Below are 27,355 nucleotides of genomic sequence, written 5' to 3' on the forward strand. Positions count from 1 at the left end.
AATTACAATTGTAGTATTTTAAAATATTTTTTTCTTACAAGACGATTAATTTAAGACAGAGGAATTATTAATTTTATTTTTTCTCTTTCTCAAATTTTATTCTAATTATTTATTATTAGTATTATTATTTATTGACAAAAAATTAATTTTTGATTTTTATATTTTCAGTTAATGCCGACATGGTCAATTTTTTTTATATATTTTTATATTAATAGGTTTGATTCTTAATTCTTAAAATATGTATAAATTTAGTTTTTTAATATAATAATTCATTATATTTTTTTAACTTAAAAAACTAAATATACGTATTCTTCAAAATTTAAAAACAAAATTTATGGATATAAAAAAAATACTCCTCTTACCGTATAAGAATGCTGGTCAGGTTGACCGAACATCTAAGAGCTAAAAAAACATATTTTTCCTTACTGGATTAATTAGATTTTGTAGTACTATCTTCTTTTTAAATTTTTAGATATTTTACTCACTTTTTTCTTTCATTTCAAGATAATTATTGTTTTACAATTTTAATGTGTAATTAATAATTAATTTCTTGTTCTTTACAATATGCCTTCATTTAAAATATTATAATAAGATAAGTAAAAATTTATAATTTATTATTACTAATAGGATGTAGGATATTAAATAAAAACTTTAATTTTTTTGACTGAAAATAAAGAATTTAATATAAATATATATTCATTAAATATTTCTTAATCTATGAACAGTACTCTTAACTATGCTATGGGAAGAAAATAACATTATTTTCATTCCTATTCATAAGACACCTTTTTTTAAATTTATTTTTTTATTAGATTTTTTAATTGTTTGTAGTATTAATTATTTTTAATAAAAAATATTCTTATTTAATATTTAATAAATACTATAAGTTAATGAGATAAATTCATTTTCTTTCATATAGAGATTGGAAAAGATGACTTTAATTAAGTAAAAATAATTAATATAAAAGAGTATTCCAATAAATTTGAGAATGATTTTAAAAAATAACACAAACTATTATATTAAATAACTTTTTTAATAAGTAAAAATCAGTTAAAAGTGTTTATATTTAATCACAGAGTTAGTATTAGAAAATAAATAAATACCTCAAATGCTAATTAACACTTAAAGAGAGTAAAAAAAACGTGATATAATAGAAAAAAAAATATTGATGAAGCTAGCATTCAAAATTATAAAATGATAAAATATCATTACCTTACTAATTAGTATTATTTACTATTTTTTTTCTTCAGCTAAAAAAATTACTATTGATTTTACATTCTTCACGTTTTTCAATTTGTTTTTCAATCAATTAAATAATGGGTATCCGAGTGCGCGCCAGAGAAGAATGGATCCTACTGAAAATTATTATGAACAGGTCAATCGGGGAGGCCATTAATGAGTCATCTTTGGACTGGAATTGACAATATGGAAATTCAAATACCATATTCATTCATAATATGTGCTTTTATTTTACGTTAATTTTATCCTATATTTTAGTTTTTATACTTTATCTTTTATTATTAATTATAAAATAATATTCCATATAAATATATTATTATTATTAAGCAAATTGTCATGTATCTTGCCTTTTCAATTTTTTTAATAATTTATCTGTTTTATTTTAATATTAATTAAAAATGATAAAATTTAATGATTAATATTTATCTTTCCACTTTCATATAAAAACGTTTTTGTTACTAAATATATGTCTTATATTATGCCAATAGGTCTCTTCACATTTGATGAAAATATTGAATAAAAATTAATATATTTAATATTTTTTTATAATTATAAAGATTTAAAATTATTTAATATTTAATGGTAATGATGATAACAATAATATGATAACGAGGAAAAACACGACAGAAAAATATACCATTAAAATGGCAAATAAAAAGGAATATTTTTATGTTTTAAGTATACTTGGAACTTGGAATAGAAAGTTATCCTATGATTTATTGAATAACAAGAAAAATTAACTTTTCTTCTATTCATCCTCATTTGTTTTTTTGCTGTTACGTTATTTGTTTTAAATTAAACACTGGGAACAAGTATTTTTAGATTGTTTATATTGATTATGAATGATTCGTCATAAGGAGGGAGAGGAGACTACATGTTGTAAATTAATTTGAAGACAAGTCAAGCATTTTTTAAATCAAAATAGTTAAGGGTTTGTTTGGGTAGTTTTTAGTTTTGAGTTTCAAAATTTTTAAAAATAATAATTAGTTTTTAGTTTTAAAAAAATTTAATTTAAATAAACTTGTTTTGAAAGTTTCATATACCGCATATTAAAATTAGTTTAATAATATTTTTATGGGGTGATGACAATAATGATAATATTGGTGATATTAGCAACAATGATGACGATAGAGATATTAGTGGTGGCTGTATTAATAATGGTGACAGTGACGATGTGGTGATGATAGTCAATGGTGGCAATGTTGGTAGTGATGGTGACGATCATAATGATAAAGGTTATATTAGTTGTGAGAATGATGATGATGATAAAAATTATAGTGACAATGACATTGATGGTGATTGAGTTGTAGTAATAATAATGGTGATGATAATGTTGATGACGAAGATGATGACAGTGGCAGTGATGATCACCAAGTGGTGGCAGGTGATGGTTGCGATGATATTGGTGGTTGTTCTGATGATGACGAAGGTGCTTGTGGTTATAATGATAATGACGATAACAGTGACACTAATAATAGTGTGATGATGGTTATGTCGATGACGATGACGATAACAATGATGATGATAATAACAATGGTGTGGTAGTTGCAATTATGAAGGTGATATTGGTGACAGACTAACGATAAATATATTTTTTAAACTAAACATCAAATTCAATAAACTTTTTTTCTTGATTTTGAAAATATGCGTAAAAGTATTTTGAAAATGATTTAAAAATCATTTTAATTTCATTTTTATCAAACACCTTTTGTTTTCAAAATTACATTTGAAATTCAAAAACTTACAACCACTCTAAACGTACCCTAAATATGCATAAAAATATAGATGTAGATATTTATTACAATAAGTCATTGAACACCAAAATTTTAAAAGTCTTATTTTGGTATTTGATATTTTCTAATGGTTTTCTTTTGGTCATTTTTCTCAATTTTTCATATACAACATTTATATTTTGTTAATTTTTAATTTTTGAAATAATTTAACATAGTAATGATTAAAAATCACTACTATTTTTATATTTTAAAAATTATTAACATTAGCATTATTGGAAGAACGCTTCATCTTCAAGTCTCAAACTTGCAAAATTAATTAGTAAGCAGTTTTTTCTTTCACTTTCCACAACTGTCCTTGGATCCAAACAACATAAACCTACGAAAGATCAAAACTTTACAAAGAGAAACTGAAAAAACTCAGAGCAAGGAAACAACTTTCGAGCTTCTTCCTCATGGCAGCAAATTAGGGTTTGAACGAATTGGGGGAATAAAAAGGAGCAGAGCAAGGAGACCCATAAAGCAAAATCGAGAGCTTTGAACAAAAATATTGACCCGATCATTAACACGATGAAATTGAAGAACCCATTTCAATTCCTAAGGCCTTGGGAGTGATGGATCTGTGTTTGTTGCATCCACTCATCAACATGTATCAAAATATAAAAGATCAAAAATCACATTTAACCTAATAAATAAGTGGATGAGTTTGAAATGCTTTTTTAAATGTTTCATCTAAAAATATATATCTTAGAGCAAACAAATTTACATGTGGAAGCTCTGTGCTTTTCAAATTTTATATATGCAAGTATTTTTAAGATATGCAATTTTATTATAAAGTAAAATATTTTTTTTTTGAATTTTATAACATAGCTTTTCCTATAATTTTAAATATAAAAACAAAAATAACCCATCATTGCGGGTGGAATTATAGTATTCTTACTATTTAATTATAATTATCATTTTAAATTATTTTATATAGACAAATAAAACCTAATAAATAGATGAAGAAAAATAATAATTTTATAAAATTAACCTTATTCATCGTTAATTCATTTTTAGTTTTCATTACTTATATCATTAATATTATAAGAGATATAATAAGTAGAAAAATATAATTAATTATATTAAAAAATAAAAATGACAAATTTTTTTACCTGATTATCATATGACCGAGGGAATATTAATAATTAATACAACTATTTGTCACTATTATATTAAATGTCAAAGATGCAGTATTTAAAACATTATCTGTTCAAACCAAATTTTTCAACTAACATTTAATTTTTAGATTATTAGTAGTAGTTTTAAAATCCACTTAAGAATAAGCTAAATAACCATCTTATTTGTTTCAAGAGGGAAAAATAATAAAAAGAGATGTGAGTAAATTTTTAATTTTATGAAAGAGTATTTAATGTAGTAAGAGGATTAGTATATGTTTTCAACGCTTGCAGACAAAAAAAATATTGATAAAAATATAAAATTATATAGATTTTATTAATATAGAGAGACCAACCAAGTAAAAAAAAAAAAGAGATCAACCAATCAAATGGTAAAGAGTTAACACAAGTATAACTAACATTAAATGATTTTTAATTTTTTTTGACAAAATTAAATGATTCTTCAATAATTAGCTACAAATTTGCAATTAATATAATTTCTACTATGTTGAACCAATCATTGGGCATCGAGATCCTGCTTTGAGATTTTCTTACGTATTTGGTTCATCAATCTTGATGATCCAGATTTCGTCAAACACATTTCCCAGTCTATATAAACGGGGTTTCACATGTCTGGATATATTGCAATCAACTTTTCTCTCTTATACGTCAAACCATATTATTAAAGCTATTGGGTATAATCCAAAGTTGGAGCCTTACAAACTAATTCTGAAAGGATATGATGGCAAACCTCTGCTGCTAGTTCATGGATACCTTATGGTTTCGTAACAACTTGTGGTCGAAGTCAACGATTTTGCACGAATTGGGATTTGGGAGATGAGTTTACCATCTCTTTTTGCATTCGTGTGAAGGGAGCTCCAGAGGGTCTTTTCAAGCCCTTAAGTACATGCTCAAACAACCCTCTCTCTATTTCAATATATATATATATATATATATATATATATATATATATATATATATATATATATATATATATATATATATCTGTGTGTGTGTGTGTGTGAGTGTGAATAATAAACTACCTGAGTGCAGATTGCGAGAGGTAAAACCAAACTTCACCTGGTAGAAGTAGGCCTAGTCCTAAACATCGATGATGCCAGCTTATCCGGAACACTTGGTTCACCAATACGACACCAAATCTAGACAAGACGACGGCATAGCGAGCCTCACGATGGCAGTGTGCGGGAACGGCCAGGCCATGGCGAAGCCGACAAGGAACGCAACACTGCAAGAGGAAGGGAGATTTAGAATTTGAAAAAACCCTAGCTAGGGGGAGTACGCTTGTAAAGTGCATTTTTTTTTAATATATAATAAAGACAACCTACATGTATATTCTTGAGGAGAAAATCCTGCTCAAGTAATTATCAGGACTCAAACTTAATTGAAACAATCCTATGTCATTTGACTAACACATAAGTGACATAACTTACTAAATACTTTTATTTAAATAAAAATTAAAAAATCTCATGTTTTCTATGTAATATTTTTTTTCCCAAAAATAATATTTTTTTTATTTATTTTTTTCACTTGAGCTACTTCCTTAAAGTACCAAAATCACATTTGCCAGCATAGTAGGGAATCGTTCATATTGATAGTGAATACTGATAACAAGTAATCTGAGAGAAAAAACAACGGCAATACTCTGAAATCCTAGCTAATTTCGATCAAGATCAACAAAAAAAAAAGAGAGAGAGAGAGAATTGAACAAGAATAAAAAGTGAAAAATTCTTCTCTGGGTTATATCGAGATTAAAATAGCATCAGCATTAAATGAGTTCCTCCAGATTACTAATTGATAGAATAAAAATCAACGACAACGGCAACAACTTTTTCAGACACAAATATACGTGAAGACAGGACATTAGTTATACATCATAAAAAAACCACAAATGTAGAAATGTAACTAAAGTATATAAAGTGAAAGAGAGACAGAGAGAGGTGTGAGCATGGTTATAACAAATATGGGCTTGAGAATACCCTCTGGAGCTCCCTTCACTCCAATACCAAAAGGTCAAGGTAAACTCATCTCCCAGGTCATGCAAACCCTTGACTTCGAACGCATGTTGTTACGAGGCCAGAGGTATCCATGAACTAGCAGCAGAGGTTTACCATCATATCCTTTCAGACTTGGAGTGCAGGGAACTCCAACTTGGGTTTGATACCCAATACCCTAACACACTGCTTTGATGTGTAATGAGGAATGAAGAGGGAAGGGTTAATTGCGATATTCGTGCCTTAGAAACCCACGATTTATATAGGATAGGAAATAGGTTCGGCGAAATATCTGGGCCATTAAAATTGATGGATTGAATATGTTAGAAAATCTCTGTGTTGGATCTCGATACCCTAGGATTGGTGAAAAAATATATACAGTATTAATTAATTGCAGAGTCTTAGCTGATTAAGAATCTCTTTTATGTTATTTTAACTTTTCATATATGGGTTAATATTGTGTATAATCATGTACAGCTTAGTGGGGATACCATATTATCCAGGATGCCATTGATTGCGTGGCCCTTTACCGTTTGATTGGTTGATATATAATTTTGTAGATTTATTAACAAATTATTAGTGGAATTAGTGTCATCTGATTAGAGTCAACTTTTACTAGATAGGAAATAAAAATCAAATTCATCTAATTAGGTCATGTAGAGAGAGAGAGATGTAGAGGGAGCTAGAATCAGCAGAAAATTAAACTTTTGATTATTGTGATAAATAAGAATAATAAAAATATATTATTAAATTATATTTGTATAATTAAAATTAAAAGATAAATTTATATAATTTTGTAAATAATCATATAATTACTAATTAATTTTGATATTAGTTATTTATTTGTATGAGAGAGATTTACATTTATCACATTTGTAAAATGAAAATTAATTGCTCTTTCTCTCTCTTTGAACTATCTTTTTTAATTTGGTACGGTGTACAATTATCGATGATGTCTGAATTTAAGACCATGTACAAACTAGCTATACCCTCATTACTAAATCAACCATGATCTCTTAAAGTAATAAAATAATATACACTAAATATAAAAATCCCTCCTCTCAAATTTTTAGGGACAAAATGTAATTTTAAATGCATAAAAAATGTATCGAAATCTATCAAATTTTAAAGATTATTGAAGGATTTGAATGATTAATTTCAATTAGAATATAATCACAGATGCTGCTTTTTAATCTTAATCATTACAATTAAATACCTCTCAGTCTACAAAACGCCTCCCTTCACCCTTACATTATCTGCTGGAATATTGCTTATAATTATTTCAATAATGTAATTGATTAGAATATAATTGCTTATAATTATTATATGCACGTTATGGACATATTGAAGTTAATTTTAATTGCAATTAAATATGGATCAGATTATAGTTAATTCATTTGCCAATTAAGATTATTCTTAAAACTTTTATATTTTATAAAACCTACATCATATTTAATTTATATATGTCCCCCTTTGAACATAATTTTTTATATACTTTCTTAATGTTTTATAATTATATGCATTGATTAGTGGGAGTGCAAAAAAGATTATTGATTTGCACAAGTGATAAAGCAGCTGTAACATTGAGGAATATCTTGATCAAAACAAGTGATAAACAAAATAGTAGTATTGTATGTGTAAAAATATATAAACGAAAGAAGATCAGCATTTCTTTTATTTTTTTCATTAGAAATATTTTTGTCATTTCCCATCATATTTGGATTCCGCTTGACCTTAGATCATATATATACTAAAATGCAACCTCACTGTCTTTGCCATTTTTATTTGTTAACCCAGCTTGAGAGGGACGTTATAGACAATTTTCCCGGGAAGTAGGATAATGGATATCCTGTAGTATTATTCTGGTTCTCATCTCGTGGTGTAAGAAGGAACCTGTCGTGTGTGTGTATATATATATATATATTTTTTTTCTTTTACTGGTGAGAATTAAGTATCTAAGGATTTTGTCTTCGATTAATGTTTTCTAGCTAGAAAGACTTCTAGTTGGATCTTTTTCCATAACTATATTTTATTCATTTACATGACTTAAATATTGTTTAAAAAATTTGTTTAATTTCACTCCAACCACCATAATACTGATAATAATAATAGTATATATATATATATATAATTTTTTATGAGACTATTTAATATATATATTATAACAAGCACCCACATAATATGCTTATTATGACCGTGTCGATTAATAACAGAAGACAGTGAGAAACATTCTATGATACGTATAAAGTTTATCTTACTTCAGCTAGTAATTAAGTTATTAAATATTGGTTTATCTGTTAATTTTATACAATATTAATTACAAAATAATATAAATTAACAACATGCTTTTATTTTTTAATATAACTGATTTAAGTTTTTTACTTGGAAGAAGAAAATGAGTGTAGCCTCCAAATTCAGAAAAGAAAACAGCAATTAATATAATGTTTCTCAAACCACCTTTTCTATGGCTCTCTAAATAAATTGATATTTGTCATAATATAACATCGGTGCCATATATTCCAAATGTTTAAAGCGTCTCATGTTTTAATAATATTAAAATATTAAATTCATCATATAAAATATTTAAATTATTTTAAAAATAATTATGAATAACTTATATATTTCATAAAATAAATATTTTTCTTGGAAAAATATCTTTAATATTGAATATGTTTAATAAGTTATTTCTACTGGTTTATGACTTATTTGACAAATTTATAAATTTGCTAGACTAAAATATGAATATTTAGTAAACAAATTTTATCTCGCTAACTTATAATATTCTTTCAAATACTATTTAAAATAGAATTTGAACTTATTATTTAAATCTTATTGTAATTTTCAATTTTTACCTTTATTAATTCAATAAATTTCTTAATATTTACTACTTCCTTTAATACTACACTAGTAATTTTATTTTTAATAAAATATTTAAATTGTAAACAAAAAATTATAAGCTCAAAACTGATAAAAAATATATTTTTGAATTTTATATATATATATATATATATATATATATATATATATATATATATATTATCTTAAAATATACCATTGGTGTAACTTATTATTACACTTATATTAAAAATAGGGGTGTGTCACATAATTTATTAACGCTCTTATATTAAAAATTAAGTGTGTGTATATATATACCAACCAATAGAATCACTGGTACCAACAATTTGGAATAAAATTCAAGAAAATTATAATTTTTTTAATTTTTGGTTTAATTTTTTTTAAAATAATATAATTTTATGTTAAGAAAAAATTACATTTTTTAATTACTATAAAAATCATATAATTCATTTTTTTCACTCTTTAATTTCATTCATCAAGTGGTGATAAATTCCTCCACTTTCTTCAATTTATATTTCTATCCATCCAAATAACTTTTATTTTTCTTTTATTTTTGTCATTTATATTTCTTTCAACTCTATTTCATTCCTTATCCCTACAAAGTATAAGTGTATATTAAAACTAAGGCCATCTCCTCTAAAGGTTCCTATATTCGCTTTTCTTATTATGCATTAGTGCTTAATAAGATTTTGTTGTTGGAACTAGTGCTTATTAATCATTCCTCAAGCACCCTCTAAAAAATCATTCCTCAAGCACCAACTATTATCTATTTTAATTTTGTCCCAATTATATTATAATAATAACAAAAAAGCAACTAACAAAAATTAATGTGATAAAATATAAGAAATTATTTGTAAGACTCCTTTATTAAATACTTCTAAAGTTAATGGGTTAGAGAAACAAGTAATATATTTAAGTTGTAAAAACTAAAAATTAGTAATATATAATGGTGAACTCTTTTAAAATGTATAAAAAAATGCTCAAATGGTGATGCTCTAGGCATCCATGGATTTTTTTTTATAACAATTAGTGCGTTCATGGTTGCCTCTCATCCATTTTATTTTAGGTGATTAAAAAACAGTTTTAAACTATAGATCGAGTAGTCTTGTCACATTCATTAAAACATTACGTCAAAAGCAAATTCTCTTTTTCTTTCAATAATAACAGTCACGACTCACTAATTCGAAACTCTATTAGCTTAGAATTACTTGTTCCAACTTCTTAAAGCTTCTCCGGTAGTGGAAGGTGGGACAAGTTTCACCTGATTAGAAATGCGGTTCAGGCTCCTCCTTCATATGGTGGTGGCGTCAATATATCATTTTTTTTATATTTTATCAAATCAGTGATTTAATTAATTAATCCAATTCTACTTTCAATTGTTTAAATCAAGTTCTCACACTTTTATAATTAATGATTCAGTCTAACACTTAATTTATCATCAAATTTTTAACGTCATTAAACATAGACCGATCTTGTTGACAGACTAAAGATAACGTGGTACTAGCTAGCATGCTGATGTGGTGCTCGAAAATGAAATTGCAAATTGCAAAATGATATTCAAGGTGAGATTTGAATCCACTATCTCATGCTTTAATACCAAGCACAAGATTACTAAGACAACAATTAGCTTAATACGAGTGAAAAATATATTCTATATAAGTAAATGTGTGAAGAACTAAAAATGCACATATATTTACTACTAGTAAATAATAATTCTAACATTGCAAGACCATAGCAATAATTTATAATTTGTAATACTATTATCTTATTATAGGTTGCTTTTACATAAGGAAATGTGTGAAGAGCTAAAAATGACACACTAGACTTGATTTTACACCTATTTTCTCAAAATTTTGAAATACTTTGATGATCTTATTATACGTTGTAATAACATGAGGTGCATTATTTTATTTCATTGCTTATACTTAGATGTTGTGATTTGATTCAATTGAGATGAATGATGTCGATGCTCAAATAATAGATGATGCACAAAAATTACTGGTGTTTTAATAAATTAATAAATTAATTAAAGAGTATTACAAATTTAAAACTAAACTATCCTCACGTTATAATTAATAATAATCACGAAATACACAATATTTCTTCATATTTAATCTGATGTGTCTTGACCTTAAAGGTAGTTGGCATTGGACCTACTAGAATTTGGTTGAATAAGCCTCGTCATATACTTGAGCATGATTCAATACCAATAGGGCATAATTGTTAAACTTAGTATCAACTCCCTCCTTGGAGCTCATAAAAACCATTGTTTTTCTTCGAATTTTGATATTGGTCTTAACTTCGACCCCTTGCCTAGATATAATGTACCTCATTTTGCTCTTTCTCATTCACTGCTTGAGGAGCTAATGTAAGGGAGTAAATTAAATCTCTACTTCTTGTAAATGTTGCTCCTAACTTAGATACCATGAAACTCAGACTCTGAATTCCTCCACGTACGCTGCTATGTATTTCCTAACACAAAGATAAAACAAAAAAAGTGACCATTTAATTAGCACTACCACAATATGGAGTTAGATATCATTAGAAAAATTCAGAACCAAAGTTGTCTTGTCCTTGTACATAGAACCTCCCTAGAAAACTTTTCAATGTCTCTTTAAGCTATGAGATGAACTTGGTCAATGTGTGAGAATCTCTATGTGAGTTATTCTTTTCTGTTATGAAACGTTAAACAAATTAAAGTCATAAAGTCATTTTAACTGTGTGTTGAGTTATAAGAAAGAGATCAAATTTAGCTAAGCAAAAATAGTCAATATTGTTGATGATACATTTGATTCTTAGACAATTTATACTCTATCTTTCTTTACATGTTACTCTAATCCATTGACAAGTGATTGAAGTGACTTCGAAAGTTATCACAACTAGACAATTTATTTTTAAAGTCGATTATAATCAACCATTATATATATGGTTTCAATCTCATACACAATTTTGCAAATTAGACATATAACAGGTGTCAAAGTCCGATATAGAGTAGAAACATTGAGATTGTGTGGTGAATGAACCTTCACCAAAAAAAAAACTCATTAGTGATAGCAAAAGTGGTCACAAATTTATAAAATTCGGTCGCTAAATAAGTTGTTACTTTGTTGCAAATTAGCCTGCATCAGAACTCAGTTGCAAACTGGTTTGCCACCGAAATATTTCTCCAATCACTAATATTAATATTTTTGCGACTGAATCACTCAGTCGCTAAATTAATCATTCCATATCCAATGTTATCATAAATGAATCCGGTCGCAAATTAGATGCCGATTAAGTAAGAATAGTTTTGGTTGCTAAATTAAAATTTCCATTTTTAATAAATTCGATTGAAAAATTATAATATGATTTTAATTTGGATTTTAATTATTGACGTTAATTCATTTGCATATTGTACCTATTCATGAATTTTAATAGTTTTGTCAAACTTTTTATTTACTTTATACCTTTTTTATATTAACTTATCCTTTTTTAGCATTAAAGAAAACTAAACACTGAAATTCATAATCAAATTGAGCTTCCATAATGGCCTCAACCTCAAGTAGTTTGGCGTTTGGTGTTGGCCATACTGAGATAGGAATTGAATTTACTAGTATATCACATACGACACCAATGATGTGTATGAGATGGAACTATTGAATTTGGTCGGCCTTTGGGTAATGTTGACTAAAGTGAACCCTACATACATGGACTGAGGTTTGAGATCTTCTAATGGTGCTATAACTCTCCAACACGACTAAGATGCCATCGACAAAGGGTGACTACGTACAAAAGGCATTTTGACACGTTAGTAATGATTTCACTAAAGTGGTGTTATGTATTAAATGCTTATAACTACCACAATGATATTGCTTATAGGGGTTTGAGATGGGCAAAATTCACTAACGTAACATGGAGCTCAAGGCCTCTAGAAGGTAATATTGTCCTATTTTAATGCAATAACAAAATGACCTTACTTAGAGTCAAGTATGATTCCATCTTAAGAATTCTATTTTTTGGTGCTGACTTTAGTCAACACTTACAACTTAAGCAGTGTTTTGAGTTAATTAAACTTTACTTCTTCGTAATTTTTATTACATTTTCTTCCCTATTATAATCTCTTTTCCATTATTCGGCAAAGCAAATAAAAAGTTAATAACTTAATATCGTATATAATATATAGTGTGGCGTAACTTTATTTGTATCCAACAAAGTTGTGACATGTAATAAGAAATTATAATCATAGCCCACATTATTAGTGATACCAGTTGTGTGCCTTAGAGTTATTACACGTAGGTGATAGACAATAACAACTATAGTATTAACAATGTAGTCTGCATCAGTGAATTCCGCCTATAAGGTATTTTATAGAGGATATTTGTGTAACTCTAACTTCAGGTCAAACCTCTCCGCTCACTGTACTTTTCAAAGGTTGATACTTGATAGCAACTTGATAATATTAAACTGATTTATTCCTTCTCGCATTCTGGCCACAAGAAAACAATAGTTTTCATGCATGTATGCTTAGATTAATTTGATTACAATAATAATTCTTAAACTAATTTCATTTACGTTTATAATTAATTATTAATTAGTGAGGGCCCATTTAGTAAGTATTTTTTAATGAAAATATTTAAATTGGGGATAAATTTTTTAAATCCTAAATTCAGAACAAATTATTAAACTGGGAAATAATTTAAAATGCAATGACATATATCAAATATGTCCTGCTGAACCATGGTTGCAAGAATTTATTTATAATTCAATTAGGTTTATCTTAACTATATAAGTGTTTAAGAGCAATAAGAATAACATATGATCTCATGTCCTATATTAAAATGTCACAATCCTATCGTACCAGTCTATTCAATTTAAATTGAGTATGACTAAGGATGTTTTGCTCTATCTATTCTGAGGGTGTGAAATACACACTCATATTTTGTTATGTACCAGAATAAAATTAATGGAAAAATTGCTAGTGTGGCATTTTGTATAAGAAAAGAATTCAACGAATATCTCACTTTTAGAAGTAAGGAATAAAAAATATATAATTAAGGTTGAGGAGGTACCAAGTTATTCCAACAACTCAAAAAGAGTTATTTTTCATGTTCATCGATCAATTTCTTGAAATATAATTATTAAAATTAGTTATTTTTTTTGCTCAGCATTACTGAAATTACTTAATCATTAAAATTATTATATTTAATAAAAATGAATGATAAAAATAGAAAATAACTCTTTTAGATCTAGTTGGCTTCCTCATAAGGTTTATAAAGACTTGTATATGAGATATATTTATAGTATTTTGATCATAATTTTTTATCTTGTAGGAAGCAGGAAGCATATGCTTGATTTATATCAATTTAAAATTTTACTTAAATTATATTTTTAAGTTTATATTAACTAATTTTTTTAACATATTGCATTAAAAACATACTTTATTATTATTATTATTATTATTATTATTATTATTATTATTATTATTATTATTATTATTTTGGTATGATTTAGTTATAAATAAAGTAATAAAATTGCGAGACAATCTCTTTGTAAATTCAATGATTGATCTATTTTTTAAAACATTAATCGAAACTACCAAATGAAAATATAATTTTTACTGTTGTTGGTGTAAAATAGAATTAGTCATTTTGTTGGCTAACACCAATTAACTTCCTTGTAATGATTGAATCAGGGAAAAAATTATGTTCCTTGATTGAATTTTTAATCCACTTCAAAGAGTATTCTAACCGTTGATAAATTAAAGTTTTTATGTTAGACTACTCCTAAAATGAATTGTGATAAAAGAAAGCCAAAAACAGCTAATTAATTAAGGAAATCGTAAAAGATTGAACAAGAAAAGATAATTTTGTTTGATTGAAGGTTTGGACTTGTTTTACATTTTGATAAATCCTATTTATAAGGATAAAAACACCTACAATCAGCTGTAATGTCAAATTTAATATCCCTAAAGTTTAGGAGATGATGCCTAATAGGTTTACAATCACTCACTTAGCTTGCTCGATCTGAATGCTCCTAGCCACATTTCTCAGACCATCCAACTTTCAGATAATACGATTATTCACGTGACTTTTACATTTCTGTCCTCTACCAACTCGGTGTCAGCTAACTTAGCCATTACCATGTCTGCTAGGCAATCATCATCGGCTAACTTTTTTGGTGCTAATTAACAAGTGCAAACGAATATCTCAAAAAACATATAGGAAGAATTCTTTTTAATTGGTTTTTGAGCAATAAAATAAGCTCTATCAATATCATTTCCCTTAACTTTATCAATCGGCAAAACAAAAACAAAAATGTAAGATGCAGGAATATTCGATTCTTTTAAAAGTTTGACTGGAAAGACAAGAAAGATTCAAATCACTTTCGCCAAATACTTTTGAATATCATCATATTAACAATTCAAAGAACTTCTGCAGATTTTTTTCCCTCTGTTGTTTCATTTCTCTTTTAAGTTGATTGCTCGTGCTTCCCATTCACTTTTGATTTAGCTAGGTTGAGACATGTTGCTGATATGATCACACAGATTCACTTCAAAAACAACTGGAAGCATTTGTTCAAGCCTCTATGATTTCCCATCCTTCATGCAACCTGTCACATATATGCAATCAACAACATATATATGTATATTAAAAAATAATCATTTCATACCAAGTGGATATAGGCCCATAAAAAGGAGAGAGATAAGAACTAGAAGATAAGCTAAAAAAGAACTACACAATTATATATATGTAATTTCTAAGAACTTGATAGGGTTGATCTAATCCTACTCTTATTCATCTAGTTGTGGTCAACCCTTATTTATGTTGCTTTAACATTAATAATGTTAACTATCATGGCTAAGGGGTTAGGATGGTTGGGATCTTCCAGTAGCTGCTTTGTATTCGGGTATTGCTTATACCTGTCATTCTATTGTCAACTCTTTTCCTATTTGATGATAAATAAATAAATAAAAATAACTTGAGAGGGGATTGTGATGCTTGAAAATTCTTCAACATTGGGTTTATATAGGCCAAGACCAAGGCTTGAAGTGTAATCTGGACCATTAAATTTGAGAATCAAATAATTTATTAGAAAAACTCAAACAAAGATTGTTGGGACAATTGTTTAATTTAATTTAATTTAACAATTGCATGAAATTTAATTTAAACATTATTGACAATTGTTTTCATGGTGATCGTTGGGACAATACTTCAAATACATAACAGAAGCTTTCTTCCAATTATAATTTGTGTCATGCTTATTGTGGGAGGTGTTGCTTCATTTTTGGCTTTTGTTATACAAATATATAATGATTGAAAGAAAGCTTCTATATATGAAATATTGTCCTAATGATCACCATGAAGGAGTATACAACAATGATCAATACCCGAAGAATCATCAGCGTGTGCTGTTTCATGATGATCCGTATCACAATCATAGTACGAAAGTAAAAATATTGATGTTACAGTCAAAATTGTGATTGCAAACCATTTTTCAAAAATAATCGTGTATATAATATATAGTGATTGATCAGTATTAAGTTAAGAAGGCCTAATTCGGAGCTCCCTTCACTCCAATACTAAAAGATCAAGGTAGCCCCGTCTTCAAATTCATGCAGACCCATGACTTTCACATGCTTCCTTATCTGAATCCAAAGGTAACCATGAATTAGCAGCAAGGGTCTACCGTCACTTCCTTCAGACTTGGAGTGTAGAGAGCTCCAACTTGGGTTTATTCATACCCAAAATCCTAGATCGTTTAAACTAAAAAAGAACTACTCAAATACATATATGCAATTTGCTAAGAACTTGAGAGGGGATTGCGATGCTTGGAAATTCTTCAACATTGGGTTTATATAGGCCAAGACCTAGGCTTGATGTGTAATCTAGACCATAGAATTTGAGCATCAAATATTTTATTAGAAAATCTCATAACAAGATCTTGATGTTCGATGATTGGTGAAGCGCATGGCATTAAATTTAGTTTAAAGATTATTCCAGCTGATTGGGGATCTTTACATTTCAATCGTCTGATTAGGATCTATAGTTGATAGTGTGTATTGATGATGCATCATTTTGGTCCTTGTGTTGGAATACAACATATGATTGACAGATTTTACATTAATTATATTTTTACATATTTAAAAGAGTAAGTTGCTTAATCTTGCCTAATTTAAATTAGTAGTTATTTTTAATAATTCTTTCAAATTAATCATTTTCTCATTTAGATTAATAAATTCACTTTCAATTAAAATAATAAATATTTTTTTCTCTCATTTATCAAAATATAACAAAATGACCTTACTTAGAGTCTAAGTATGATTCCCTATTTTCAAGTGCATCTTAAGAATTCTATATTGATATATTGACTTTTTCAATCAACACTTATAACTTAAGCCGTGTTTTGAGTTAAGGTCCACTAAATAATTGAACTAAGTACCCATTGACTTAAACTTTAGTTCTTCGTAATACATATATATATATATATATATATATATATATATATATATATATATATATATATATATATATATATATTACATTTTATTTCCTATTATAATTTTTTTCCATTATTCGATAAAGCAAATAAAAAGTTAATATCGTATATAATATATAGTGTGACGTAAGTTTATATGTATCCAAAACAAAGTTGTGAGTTGTGACATGTAATAAGAAATTATAAATACCCTAATCATAGCCCACATTATTAGTGATACCAGTTGTGTGCCTTAAGTTATTACACGTAGGTGATAGACAATAACAACTATAGTATTAACAATGTAGTCTGCATCAGTGAATTCCGCCTATAAGGTATTTTATAGAGGATATTTGTGTAACTCTAACTTCAAGTCAAACCTGTCCGCTCATTGTACTTTTCAATGGTTGATACTTGATAGCAACTTGATAATATTAAACTGATTTATTCCTTCTCGCATTCTGGACAAGAAAACAATAGTTTTCATGCGTGTATGCTTAGATTAATTTGATTAAAATAATTATTCTTAAAGTACTAATTTCATTTACATTTATAATTAATTGTTAATTAGTGAAGGCCCATTTAGTTAGCATTTTTTTAATGAAAATATTTAAATTGGGGATAAATTTTTTAAATCCTAAATTTAGAACAAATTATTAAACTGGGAAATAATTTAAAATCCAACGACATATATAGTTTTTATTCAAATCGGATCGAATAAGTCATGCTGAACCACATGGTTGCAAGAATTTATCTATAATTCAATTAGGTTAATATTACTTTATAAGTGTTTAAGAACAATAAGAATACCATATGATGTCATGTCCTAGCTATGAAAATGTCACAGTCCTATCCTACCACTAGTATATGCAATATTTTTAAATTGACTATGACTAAGGATGTTTTGCTCTATTAATTCTGGGAGTGTGAATTACACACTCATATTTTGTTATGTACAGCAGAGTAATTGATGGAAAAATTGCCAGTGTGGCATTTTGTATAAGAAATGAATTCACTGGGTATCTCACTTCTAGAAGTAAGGAATAAAAAATATATCATTAGGGTTGGAGAATCAAGTTATTCCAACAACAACTAAAAAGAATTACTTTTATTCTCATTAATTATTTTTTAAAATTTAATTATTAAAATTAATTAATCATTAAAACTATTATATTTAAAAGAAATGAAGATAAGGATAAAAAACAACTCTTTTAAATCTAGGTTCCTCAAAGATTTTATAAAGACTTATATATGAGATATATTGATAGATTATTATTAATTATATATATTTTTATCATAATTTTTTTCATCATGTGGGAAAATTTAAACATCAGTCATTATGAGATAAATTAAAGGAGTATCAATTTAAAATTTTACTTAATTTTTTGAATTTATTTAATTATTATTTTAATATATTATATTAATTAAAAATATATTTCATTATTATTCTTATTTTGGAATATTTAATTATAAATAAAGTAATAAAATCGCGAGACAATGTCTTTATCAATTCAATGATCAGTCTATTTTTAAAAAACACTAATCTAAACTACCAAATGAAAAATATAACTTTTAGCTAGAGCAAATGAATATCTCAAAATAACATATAGGAAGAATCTTATTAATGAATTAATTTTATCAATCCGCAAGAATATAAAAAATAAAGTATGGTGCAGGAATATTCGACTCTTTTAAAAGTTTGACTGTAAAGACAAGAAACATTCCAATCTCTTCCGCCAAATACTTTCAATATCATATTAACTTCTAAAGAACTTCTGCACAGATTTTTGTCCCTCTGTTGTTTCATTTTTCTCTTTTCAGTTGATGGCTCGTGCTTTCCATTTCTTCACTCACTTTTGATTTAGCTAGGTTGAAACATGTTGATGTTCCTGACAAGATCAGTCTCATTCAATTCAAAAACAACTCTTCTCGCCTATTCGGTTTCCAATCCTTCGAAAAACCCCGCAACATGCGATTAGCAACATATGTATGTAGGAAAATAATTATTTCTCATACCAAGTGGATATACACCCATAAAAGGGAGAGAGATAAGAACTAGAAAATAAGCTAAACAAAATTTACAAAATGATGTCATGGAAATTAAAAAGATAAAAAAAATAATAAAAAAGAGAAACACATGAAAAGAGGGGTGTGAAACATAACACCTGCAACCATGAAAGCATGACATGCATATATATAATCTAAGGTTTATATTAGATTGTGGTTGAAGTTGATATTTTGTTGCCATCATTAAAATTTCGAGAAATTACGTATACACAAATATAACTGATGTAACCGTACTTACAATCACAATAAGAAAATAAAAATATTTATGTTGCAGTTTAAATTGTAATGATAAACCGTTTTTCAGAAACCATGCATATAATATATAAAGTGAGTATTTAGTTAAGAAGGCCTAATTCGGAGCTCCCTTCACTCCAATACCAAAAGATCAAGGCAACCCCGTCTCCATATTCATGTAAACCCATGACTTTCACATGCTTCCTTATGGGAAGCCAAAGGTAACCATGAATTAGCAGCTAGGGTTTACCATCACCTCCTTCAACACTGGAGTGCAGAGAGCTCCAACTTGAGTTTATTCATACCCAAAATCCTTGATTGTTTAAACTAAAAAAGGACTACTCAAATATATATGCAATTGTTAAGAGGGAATTGTGATGCTTGGAAATTCTTCAACATTGGGTTTATATAGGCCAAGACCTAGGCTTGATGTGTAATCTGGACCATTGAATTTGAGCATAAAATATTTTATTAGATAATCTCAAAACAAGATATTGATGTTCGAGGATTGGTGAAGCATTATATTAAATTTAATTTAAAGATGATTCCAGCTGATTGGGATCTTTTCCCTTCAATCGTCTGATTAGGATCTACCGTGTTGATAGTGTAATGATGATTCATCATTTTGGTAATGCTAGCTTGTGTGGGAATACAAACTTATGATCGACAGATTTCGCATTTAATTATTTTTTCAATATTTATATAAGAATTCTGTCATATAAAATTATGTAGATCTGACCTTAATTTTCAGTTTTTTTACTTTTAAATCTCATACAGTATTATCTTGTCCATTTTTATTTATTTTTTCCCCTCGGTTTTTTATATTGAAATATTACATATATTGATTTTTTTGCATGATTTTTGCCTTGGTCCGTATTAAAAATCTGCGGATATACTTCTTCAAATAAAAACTGTGCAATTCACTAAAAAAATAAAAATAAAAATAAAAACTGTACATTAATAATTTCGGATTCTAAAATATTTAGCGCAGTTAGGATCACCCTATCAAAGTCAACATGGAAATAAAGTTACTTGCATACTCAATTTTTTGTTTTTACCAAACTTGCATACTCAATTATATCAACCGTTTCCTGCTTTTTTTTTTTTTCAGGATATCTCATAAAAAAAACACTAAAGACTAATCCCAAATTAACTAATGGCACAAGTGATTGTTTGTTGTCAAGGATAGCAATTTAAGGCATAATTCACGTCTTCGTAGATTTATATAAATAGTAATTTTACTGTGAAAACTGTGAACCTTTTCTGATGCTATAAATAATATGTGACTTCAGTTAAGTGCCAAGTGAACAAGCTTGTTAACAAATTGAGTAATATGCTCAATATTGTTTCCTGCTCGTGGTGCTTGTGTCCATAATATGCTCAACGTGTACGAATTTGACTTATTTTTTGTCTCAATTTTTTGCACAGTTCTTGGTTGTGTATCCAACCAAGGTTATAAGGACAACTTTTATGCTGGGTGATTGTTCTATTTGAATAATAGAATTTGTAAGAAATTGCTACATTGGAGGACTAATCTAGTAATTTTTGTGCTCTGAAGTCTGGACATTGTCTTAATTTGACTGATAAGTGAATACTGAACTGTTTATATCATTCCATCAAAACTTGAAAAGTGCTTGAAACTGAATTATCTCAGTTCTCAAATTGGAACAATCGAGAAAAAAATATATATAATAAAATAATGAGATATTACATGCCATCAGAAAATCCATTCTTGCGGTCGCACATTTTCATGAAACAAGCTCTCCCATCCCTGCTGAATTTCTAGTGTTAGAAAGTGCAAAATTTGTTGACACACAAGTTGCCCTTCTGATTTTTATGGTATCCAAACTTCAAAGTTGGGATATGTATGTAAATTTTATGGAGGAAATTGAGAGGCCTAAGATATTCAAACTTTTAATTCATCTAAAATTGTTTTTTCCAATACCTGTTCCTTAAAAAAAAGTGCCCAGAAATGTTTCTATCACGTCACTCATGACAATAAGAACAAAGGAGGAATACACAAAATGTGGAACTACTGAATTATCAGATAGTAAGGCTAATTACTTGGAATCATAAGACCAACAATGTGCAAGCTCAGTGAAATGATTCGATGAGAAGAGCTAATGCAAAACATTGTAATGAAGGAAAAAAGTGGTAAACAATACAACAAAGAAGAAAAGAAAGCATAATGGATGAGAGCTAAGGGAGAGAGTTAAAGAAGAGTGAAATAGAGGAAATGCAGGAAGCATTTGGGTGGTGGATTTCAGTCTTTTTTGTGTTAATCACTTAACAGCAATCGGCACCCTTCACAAATAATAACAGTTTCTCTTTGAATATGGATTCCAACATTTCACAAATAATAACAGTTTCTCTTTGAATATAGATTCCAACATTATAGGGCATATATCACTATTAAAAAATGCAAATTCAATGACGATTGTTTTTGACATTCCACGACGATTTTTCATTGTCAATTCGTCATTGTAGCCAACGTCGTCGAATGTCACACCACATTCGACAATGGTTTGTTAATCGTCTTAAAAACGTTTTCTTCTGAGACGATTATGACATCAAAATCGTCTTAGAATAATTCTCATTCTAAGATGATTGTGATGTCTAAATCATTTTAGGATAATTCCTATTCTAAGAAGGTTATGACATTGAATCCGTCTTAGAATAAGAACTATTGTAAGACAATTATAATGTTATAATCGTCTCAAATTAGAAGTTATTCTAAAATGATTTAGGCATCACAACCATCCTAAAATGAGAACTATTCTAAGACAATTTGACGACATAACCGTCTTAAAATGTGACCTTTTCGACGACGTCTTATATATAAGACTATAAGAGACGTAAGAAAAACATCCAAAATAGAGATTGTGCAAAGGAGACGTAAGGAAAACAACTTATTTTAAGTTTTTTTAATGAGTATGTTGACAAGATTACATAGTTAAATTTATTGGATGGTAATACAAAGAGGTTTTACACTATTAAGACATATCTATAAACTCTAAAATAGTAATAAGTAAACAAAAATTTATGATCTCAGATTTTCTACACATGGGATTGTGATTCAATGTCATGATTCCGGGCTATATAGCTAGTGGATTTTTGGAAAATAAGGTCAATTCTACATACCCCAGATCACTAGTGACTTCAAACATCTTTTACATAATGGATACAACTCTGATTTCCATCCAACCATGTAAATAGCTAAAAGATTCATGTGTACAAAATGGTTACTAGAATTTGATGAAAGATCCTACAGTACTATTCCATATTCTCATTATAAGCTTCTCTAGTTGATCCATAAGTGCTTTTGCTGGCTCTAGAGCGAGATTTCTGTGCCTCTAATCTCGCTTCAAGGAGTTTTGCCATCAGTGTGTTTTCCTTTACTCCCTTGGGCAATTTGGTAGAAGACTCAGATTTGTCAAAATCCGAAGCAGACAACTTTGATTTCCACAGTCTTGCAGGACTACCATTAGCTGTAACTGCAGACTTAACACAAGAATCTTCCTTGCAAATACTCTCGGGATAAACTTTATCACCTTCTGATGACATCGAACTGTTTGCAACCAGGATATCTGGCCTGTGACTTGAGCTCATTCTTAGGATCCAGGGTATATCACTCTCTTGTGGATCATGTCTGGTCTCTTCATTTAGTAGAGCTGTGTTGTCTTCTCCCATTTCGCTCGATTTCCTATCAGCAAAAAACCTCTCATTATCATCATATGATATGTTCCTGCTCATGTTTGCTTGCAGTCTGGAGCTGATATTTTGGAGTCCTTCACCATTAGCCATTTTTGGCTCAAAAAAGTTGGTGTCAATGGAATCTTCCTGAGCCATATTTTGAGGTGCACTTCCAGCCTCTTTTAGTGGGAAGGAATCCAATGACTGCTGACAAGGGTGAATTTCCTTGAGCTCCTTTGGGGAGGAGTATCCATATTTTTTCAAATCAACTGATCGTTTGGCATGAAGAAATGTTTCAATATCAAAACCTAACTTGTCAACAATTGAATTTCTCTCTATGAGACCACCGTCAGATTGAGCTAGCTTCATCTGCATGCGCTCATCAAGCCAAGCTTCTGAAATGTGAAGTATTAGCCTATCAAGGCTATCATTCCCTTTAACCTGACCCTGACCCTTCTCAGAACTCCGCCTAAGAGAATGTACCTCTTGTTCATAGTCTCTTATTCCTTTGGCAAACTCATCACACAAATTCTCCAAGAGGATTCGTGCTTTTCTCTCTCTTTCAAGATTTCTCAAACAACCAGAGAAGGAAGACTTCACTTCAGAAAGCTCCCTAGCCAGCTTCCGATGGAGGCTTTCTGAATGCTGATGTAGCCTCCTCTCATCTTCTAGCTCTTCCCTGATTGATTGAACTGCAGCTTTAATTCTACCATGTTCTTTGTTCTTCCTAATAAGTTTGTCAACTGTAATTTCCTTTATCAAGTTCTCTACTTCATGCCTATTCATTTGCTTCTCTCGTAGTAACTCCTTTATCTGTGCCCGAGAGCGATCTAGTTCCATTTTTAAGGTTTTCACTACTGATATATTTGATGCCTGCTGTTCTTCAAGGTTCCAAATACGGTTGAGTACCTTAAGTAATTCTTTGGACGTTTTAAGATTGTAACTTGACTCTCCAATTCTACCTTTGAAGTCTACGGAACTTGTGGGGGTTACTGTACATTTATATGAAGTCACCTGTTTTTTATGCAAATAGCATTCACATCATTTTATACCATCTCCAAAAGATGAAAAAACATTTTAAACATTGCCAGGTCTACAGAATGTTTCTGAGAGATGCAAAAAATATACACATCAAGACTCATAAATTAGGTATGAAGTTCAGGCTAATCAACTTCAAGGCATCAAATCAAAAACTCAGAAATCATCAACAAAGTGATCATCTTACAAATTAATTAGAGATTGTTGTTGAAGATTATCTTGGTATAAATCCATCATTTAATCCCATAAAATTTCAAGTTAAACAACTTAAACAAATGCTGTAAGAATACTCAAAAATCAAGATAGAAAATTGAGGAATACATGTTCAATGACTTAATAAACTAAAGAGCAAAAACAAACTGATCTAATCATTGACTTTTTTCCTTTAATAATGGATTATGAGAATCATTTCAATCATGCAGAATTAGCTTCAATATGTCCACAATACAGTAATGACATATACGTACAACCAGAATATGTTTCCCATCATATGAAGAATCATTGTTCTGTCTCCTGCTTTGATACTACTAGATTTTACAAAATTTGTTCTTGGGCAAAATGTTTCACATGAATGTCATAAGAAATAATGCTCCTAAAACTGAGCTGACACCCCCCAGAGTTAAGAAATAATGTTCCCTACAAAGAAAAAGCTGATGACAAGAACAGATGAGAAGCAAAATTGAAGAATCCGAAAGGGTAAAGTCAGTATCCTTATCATTTAAAAATTCATATATATAGCAATATGTTAAAAGCTATAAAACTTCAAAACTCATCACAACTTGCCAAGTAATTAAATATTTATTAGGAACAATGAAAATCTGACATTGAACTGCTCAAGATTCAAATGGATAAAAATATGCTTACTTCCTCTGAGCTACTGTAGCAGGCAGGGGATACAGGCTGTAGAGCACAGCCATTTCTTTCCACTGATCCATGGTGCTGAACAGGTGATGCTGCAACATGCCTCCTCGAGCTACTAGCAGATGATGCCAGCTGCAATAAGGCATAGGGAAACTGTCAGTCCTTCAATAAAAAATAAAACATTAAACAATAGATCTCTATCCAAAAATGCTGACCACAATTTTAACTTCAAGAATGAAACTGAATATTTAAAAATCTCTATTTTCTCACTTATTCAGTAGCATGATGCTAGCTACTTTGCAACTAAAAGCAGTACAGGTACTCCTTTGACTAATTGCGATATATGTAGAGTTTTATTAACAACCAATGGGAACAATGTCAACTAAAGGTGAGGTAGGAATCTCAGGGAAAGAAATTAAATAGATCATATTCTAGCCAAATTGAAGCACAGAGGAATGCAATTATATGGACAGAATCACCCCTCTTCATAAGAAGCTCCTAGCTGATTTATAACCTATTCTAGCTTCAGTTAGAAATTACACAATACAAAGAATCTCAACACATCTAAACAGCAGTACACTTGCGATAGTTTTAGGCAATGAATATAAAGTGAAGTAATGAATACAACCAACAAGGATGAAAATTGTAAACCATCTAAGGAGAAATTAAAGCAGTTTTTCAGCAAGCAAGGAAGGAAACCAGTGGATAATAAAGCAATGTAAAATGAGTAAAAACCATCTAATCTAAGTAAGGTACAAAGAGAAGGTCAACAGCATAATTCTACAATAAGACAAGTTAAATCACAATTTCTTTTACATCCAAACCACTTGCTTGAAGACACACATAAAGTAACAAACCAAGCCCATTACCAAATTTTAACTGAAATTTCCCTTTCTAAGGCACAAGAAAGGAACTCAACAAAATGATGGGGAGAAACTTATTCAAAAAAATACTTTAAAGAAAAAGTTAGGCACGTATATGTGTGTGATGGAACTAAGTGAAGCAGATGGGACACCCTACCCACCAAATCAGATCCCAAGGGAGCAAAATCTTGTTCAACAACAAGAAGTGGTGAAGTTAAAGCCAGCAAGAAACAACAAAAGTCAAGGGTAGAAATTCCTCCAATCACTTCTTCTGAACTAGCACAAAACCAAATCATACATGGGAAAGAAAAAAAAATCTTTCCAAAAACAAAAAACAAGAAGTTAATCGGAAAGAAAGGGCATTTTTTTTTTCACTTCTGCAAGGGGAAAACATGAACTGAGACAAAACCTGATCAGAATCAGAAGGGGTGCCTGGAGGCTCAGCTAATTGGCTGTTGTTGTTCACTTCAGAGCCAGTGTCCATAGGGTGTTGGCTCCGGCGGCGGCGGTTACGGTGGCTCCGGCGGCGGCGGAGGGTGGTGCCAAGCTTGTTCATTTTGACAAGTGGGGTGTGTTGTTGTTGCTGTTGGTGGTGGGGCAGAACTTCCCAGAGGTTGGCACAGAGCTTTCTAGCAGAAAGAGTTGAAGTGGAAAAGTTAAGAAACTCTTGAACCTTATCACCACCATTTTGCTCAAGTCTCCATGTGGGTGGTGGAGTACTAGGCCCTCCCTTTTTCCCCACCGAAACCCCTTCCCTCAACTTTTCCACCATTAATCCACAACCCCTTTTGTCCCCTCCCTCTAAACTTTTTTCTCTCCTATCCATTTCACACACACTCTCTCTCTCTTGAACCCATTTTGTTCAAATTTCAAAAAAATCCATATTTTATTTCTTTTTTTCAGATCTCTCTTTCTCTCTCTGCCTCCCCTTAACAATTTGATTCAAGTGCTGAAGCCTGAAGTGCTTCCTTTTTTTCTTCTTTTTTCAGAGTTGACAATGTTTCCGTTTCTGTGTCTTCTTCTATGCCCGTTTCCTGAACGAAGTTACCTCAGTTTAAGTGTTCCCAAAATTTTAGCCACCTCAGCAGTTCCTTCTTAATTGGGTCCACTGTCGTTGAGTTCTTATCCCCAGCATCCTTGTCTTGGCTACC

At 29.3% G+C, this 27,355-nt stretch overlaps 1 protein-coding gene, 1 long non-coding RNA gene and 3 other non-coding genes across 5 annotated transcripts; all 5 read right to left on the reverse strand.

The window, feature by feature from the left end:
* Window positions 1-6,121: 6,121 nt before the first annotated feature.
* MIR159F (microRNA MIR159f) lies at window positions 6,122-6,301 on the reverse strand. Its single transcript, NR_048874.1, has one exon. It is a non-coding gene; the product is annotated as a microRNA MIR159f (primary transcript).
* A 10,218-nt stretch (window positions 6,302-16,519) lies between these two features.
* On the reverse strand, window positions 16,520-16,704 carry MIR159C (microRNA MIR159c). The gene has a single exon (NR_048603.1). It is a non-coding gene; the product is annotated as a microRNA MIR159c (primary transcript).
* A 2,337-nt stretch (window positions 16,705-19,041) lies between these two features.
* LOC100781804 (uncharacterized) lies at window positions 19,042-20,128 on the reverse strand. Its single transcript, NR_151597.1, is given in 1 exon segment — window positions 19,042-20,128. It is a non-coding gene; the product is annotated as an uncharacterized lncRNA (long non-coding RNA).
* Window positions 19,861-20,047, reverse strand: MIR156AA (microRNA MIR156aa). The gene has a single exon (NR_126711.1). It is a non-coding gene; the product is annotated as a microRNA MIR156aa (primary transcript).
* Window positions 20,129-22,771: 2,643 nt separating the features above from the next.
* On the reverse strand, window positions 22,772-27,355 carry LOC100805864 (uncharacterized protein At5g41620). Its single transcript, XM_003548385.5, has 3 exons — window positions 26,614-27,355; window positions 25,345-25,473; window positions 22,772-24,456 (listed from the first exon to the last, which is right to left on the reverse strand). Exons 1-3 carry the CDS (start codon window positions 27,028-27,030, stop codon window positions 23,023-23,025), a joined length of 1,980 nt encoding a protein of 659 aa, XP_003548433.2. The 5' UTR covers window positions 27,031-27,355; the 3' UTR covers window positions 22,772-23,022.

The sequence above is a fragment of the Glycine max genome, chromosome 16, assembly GCF_000004515.6.
Source record: "Glycine max cultivar Williams 82 chromosome 16, Glycine_max_v4.0, whole genome shotgun sequence".
NCBI lineage: Eukaryota > Viridiplantae > Streptophyta > Magnoliopsida > Fabales > Fabaceae > Glycine > Glycine max.

Bases quoted from the DNA above. Each gene is read 5' to 3' on its own strand.
- LOC100805864 (XM_003548385.5), bottom strand. From the start codon at position 27,030: ATGGATAGGAGAGAAAAAAGTTTAGAGGGAGGGGACAAAAGGGGTTGT. The intron at 25,474-26,613 runs GTTTTGTCTCAG...GCCTTATTGCAG, and splicing joins CCCCTTCTGATTCTGATCAG to CTGGCATCATCTGCTAGTAG. The intron at 24,457-25,344 runs GTAAGCATATTT...CATAAAAAACAG, and splicing joins GCTACAGTAGCTCAGAGGAA to GTGACTTCATATAAATGTAC.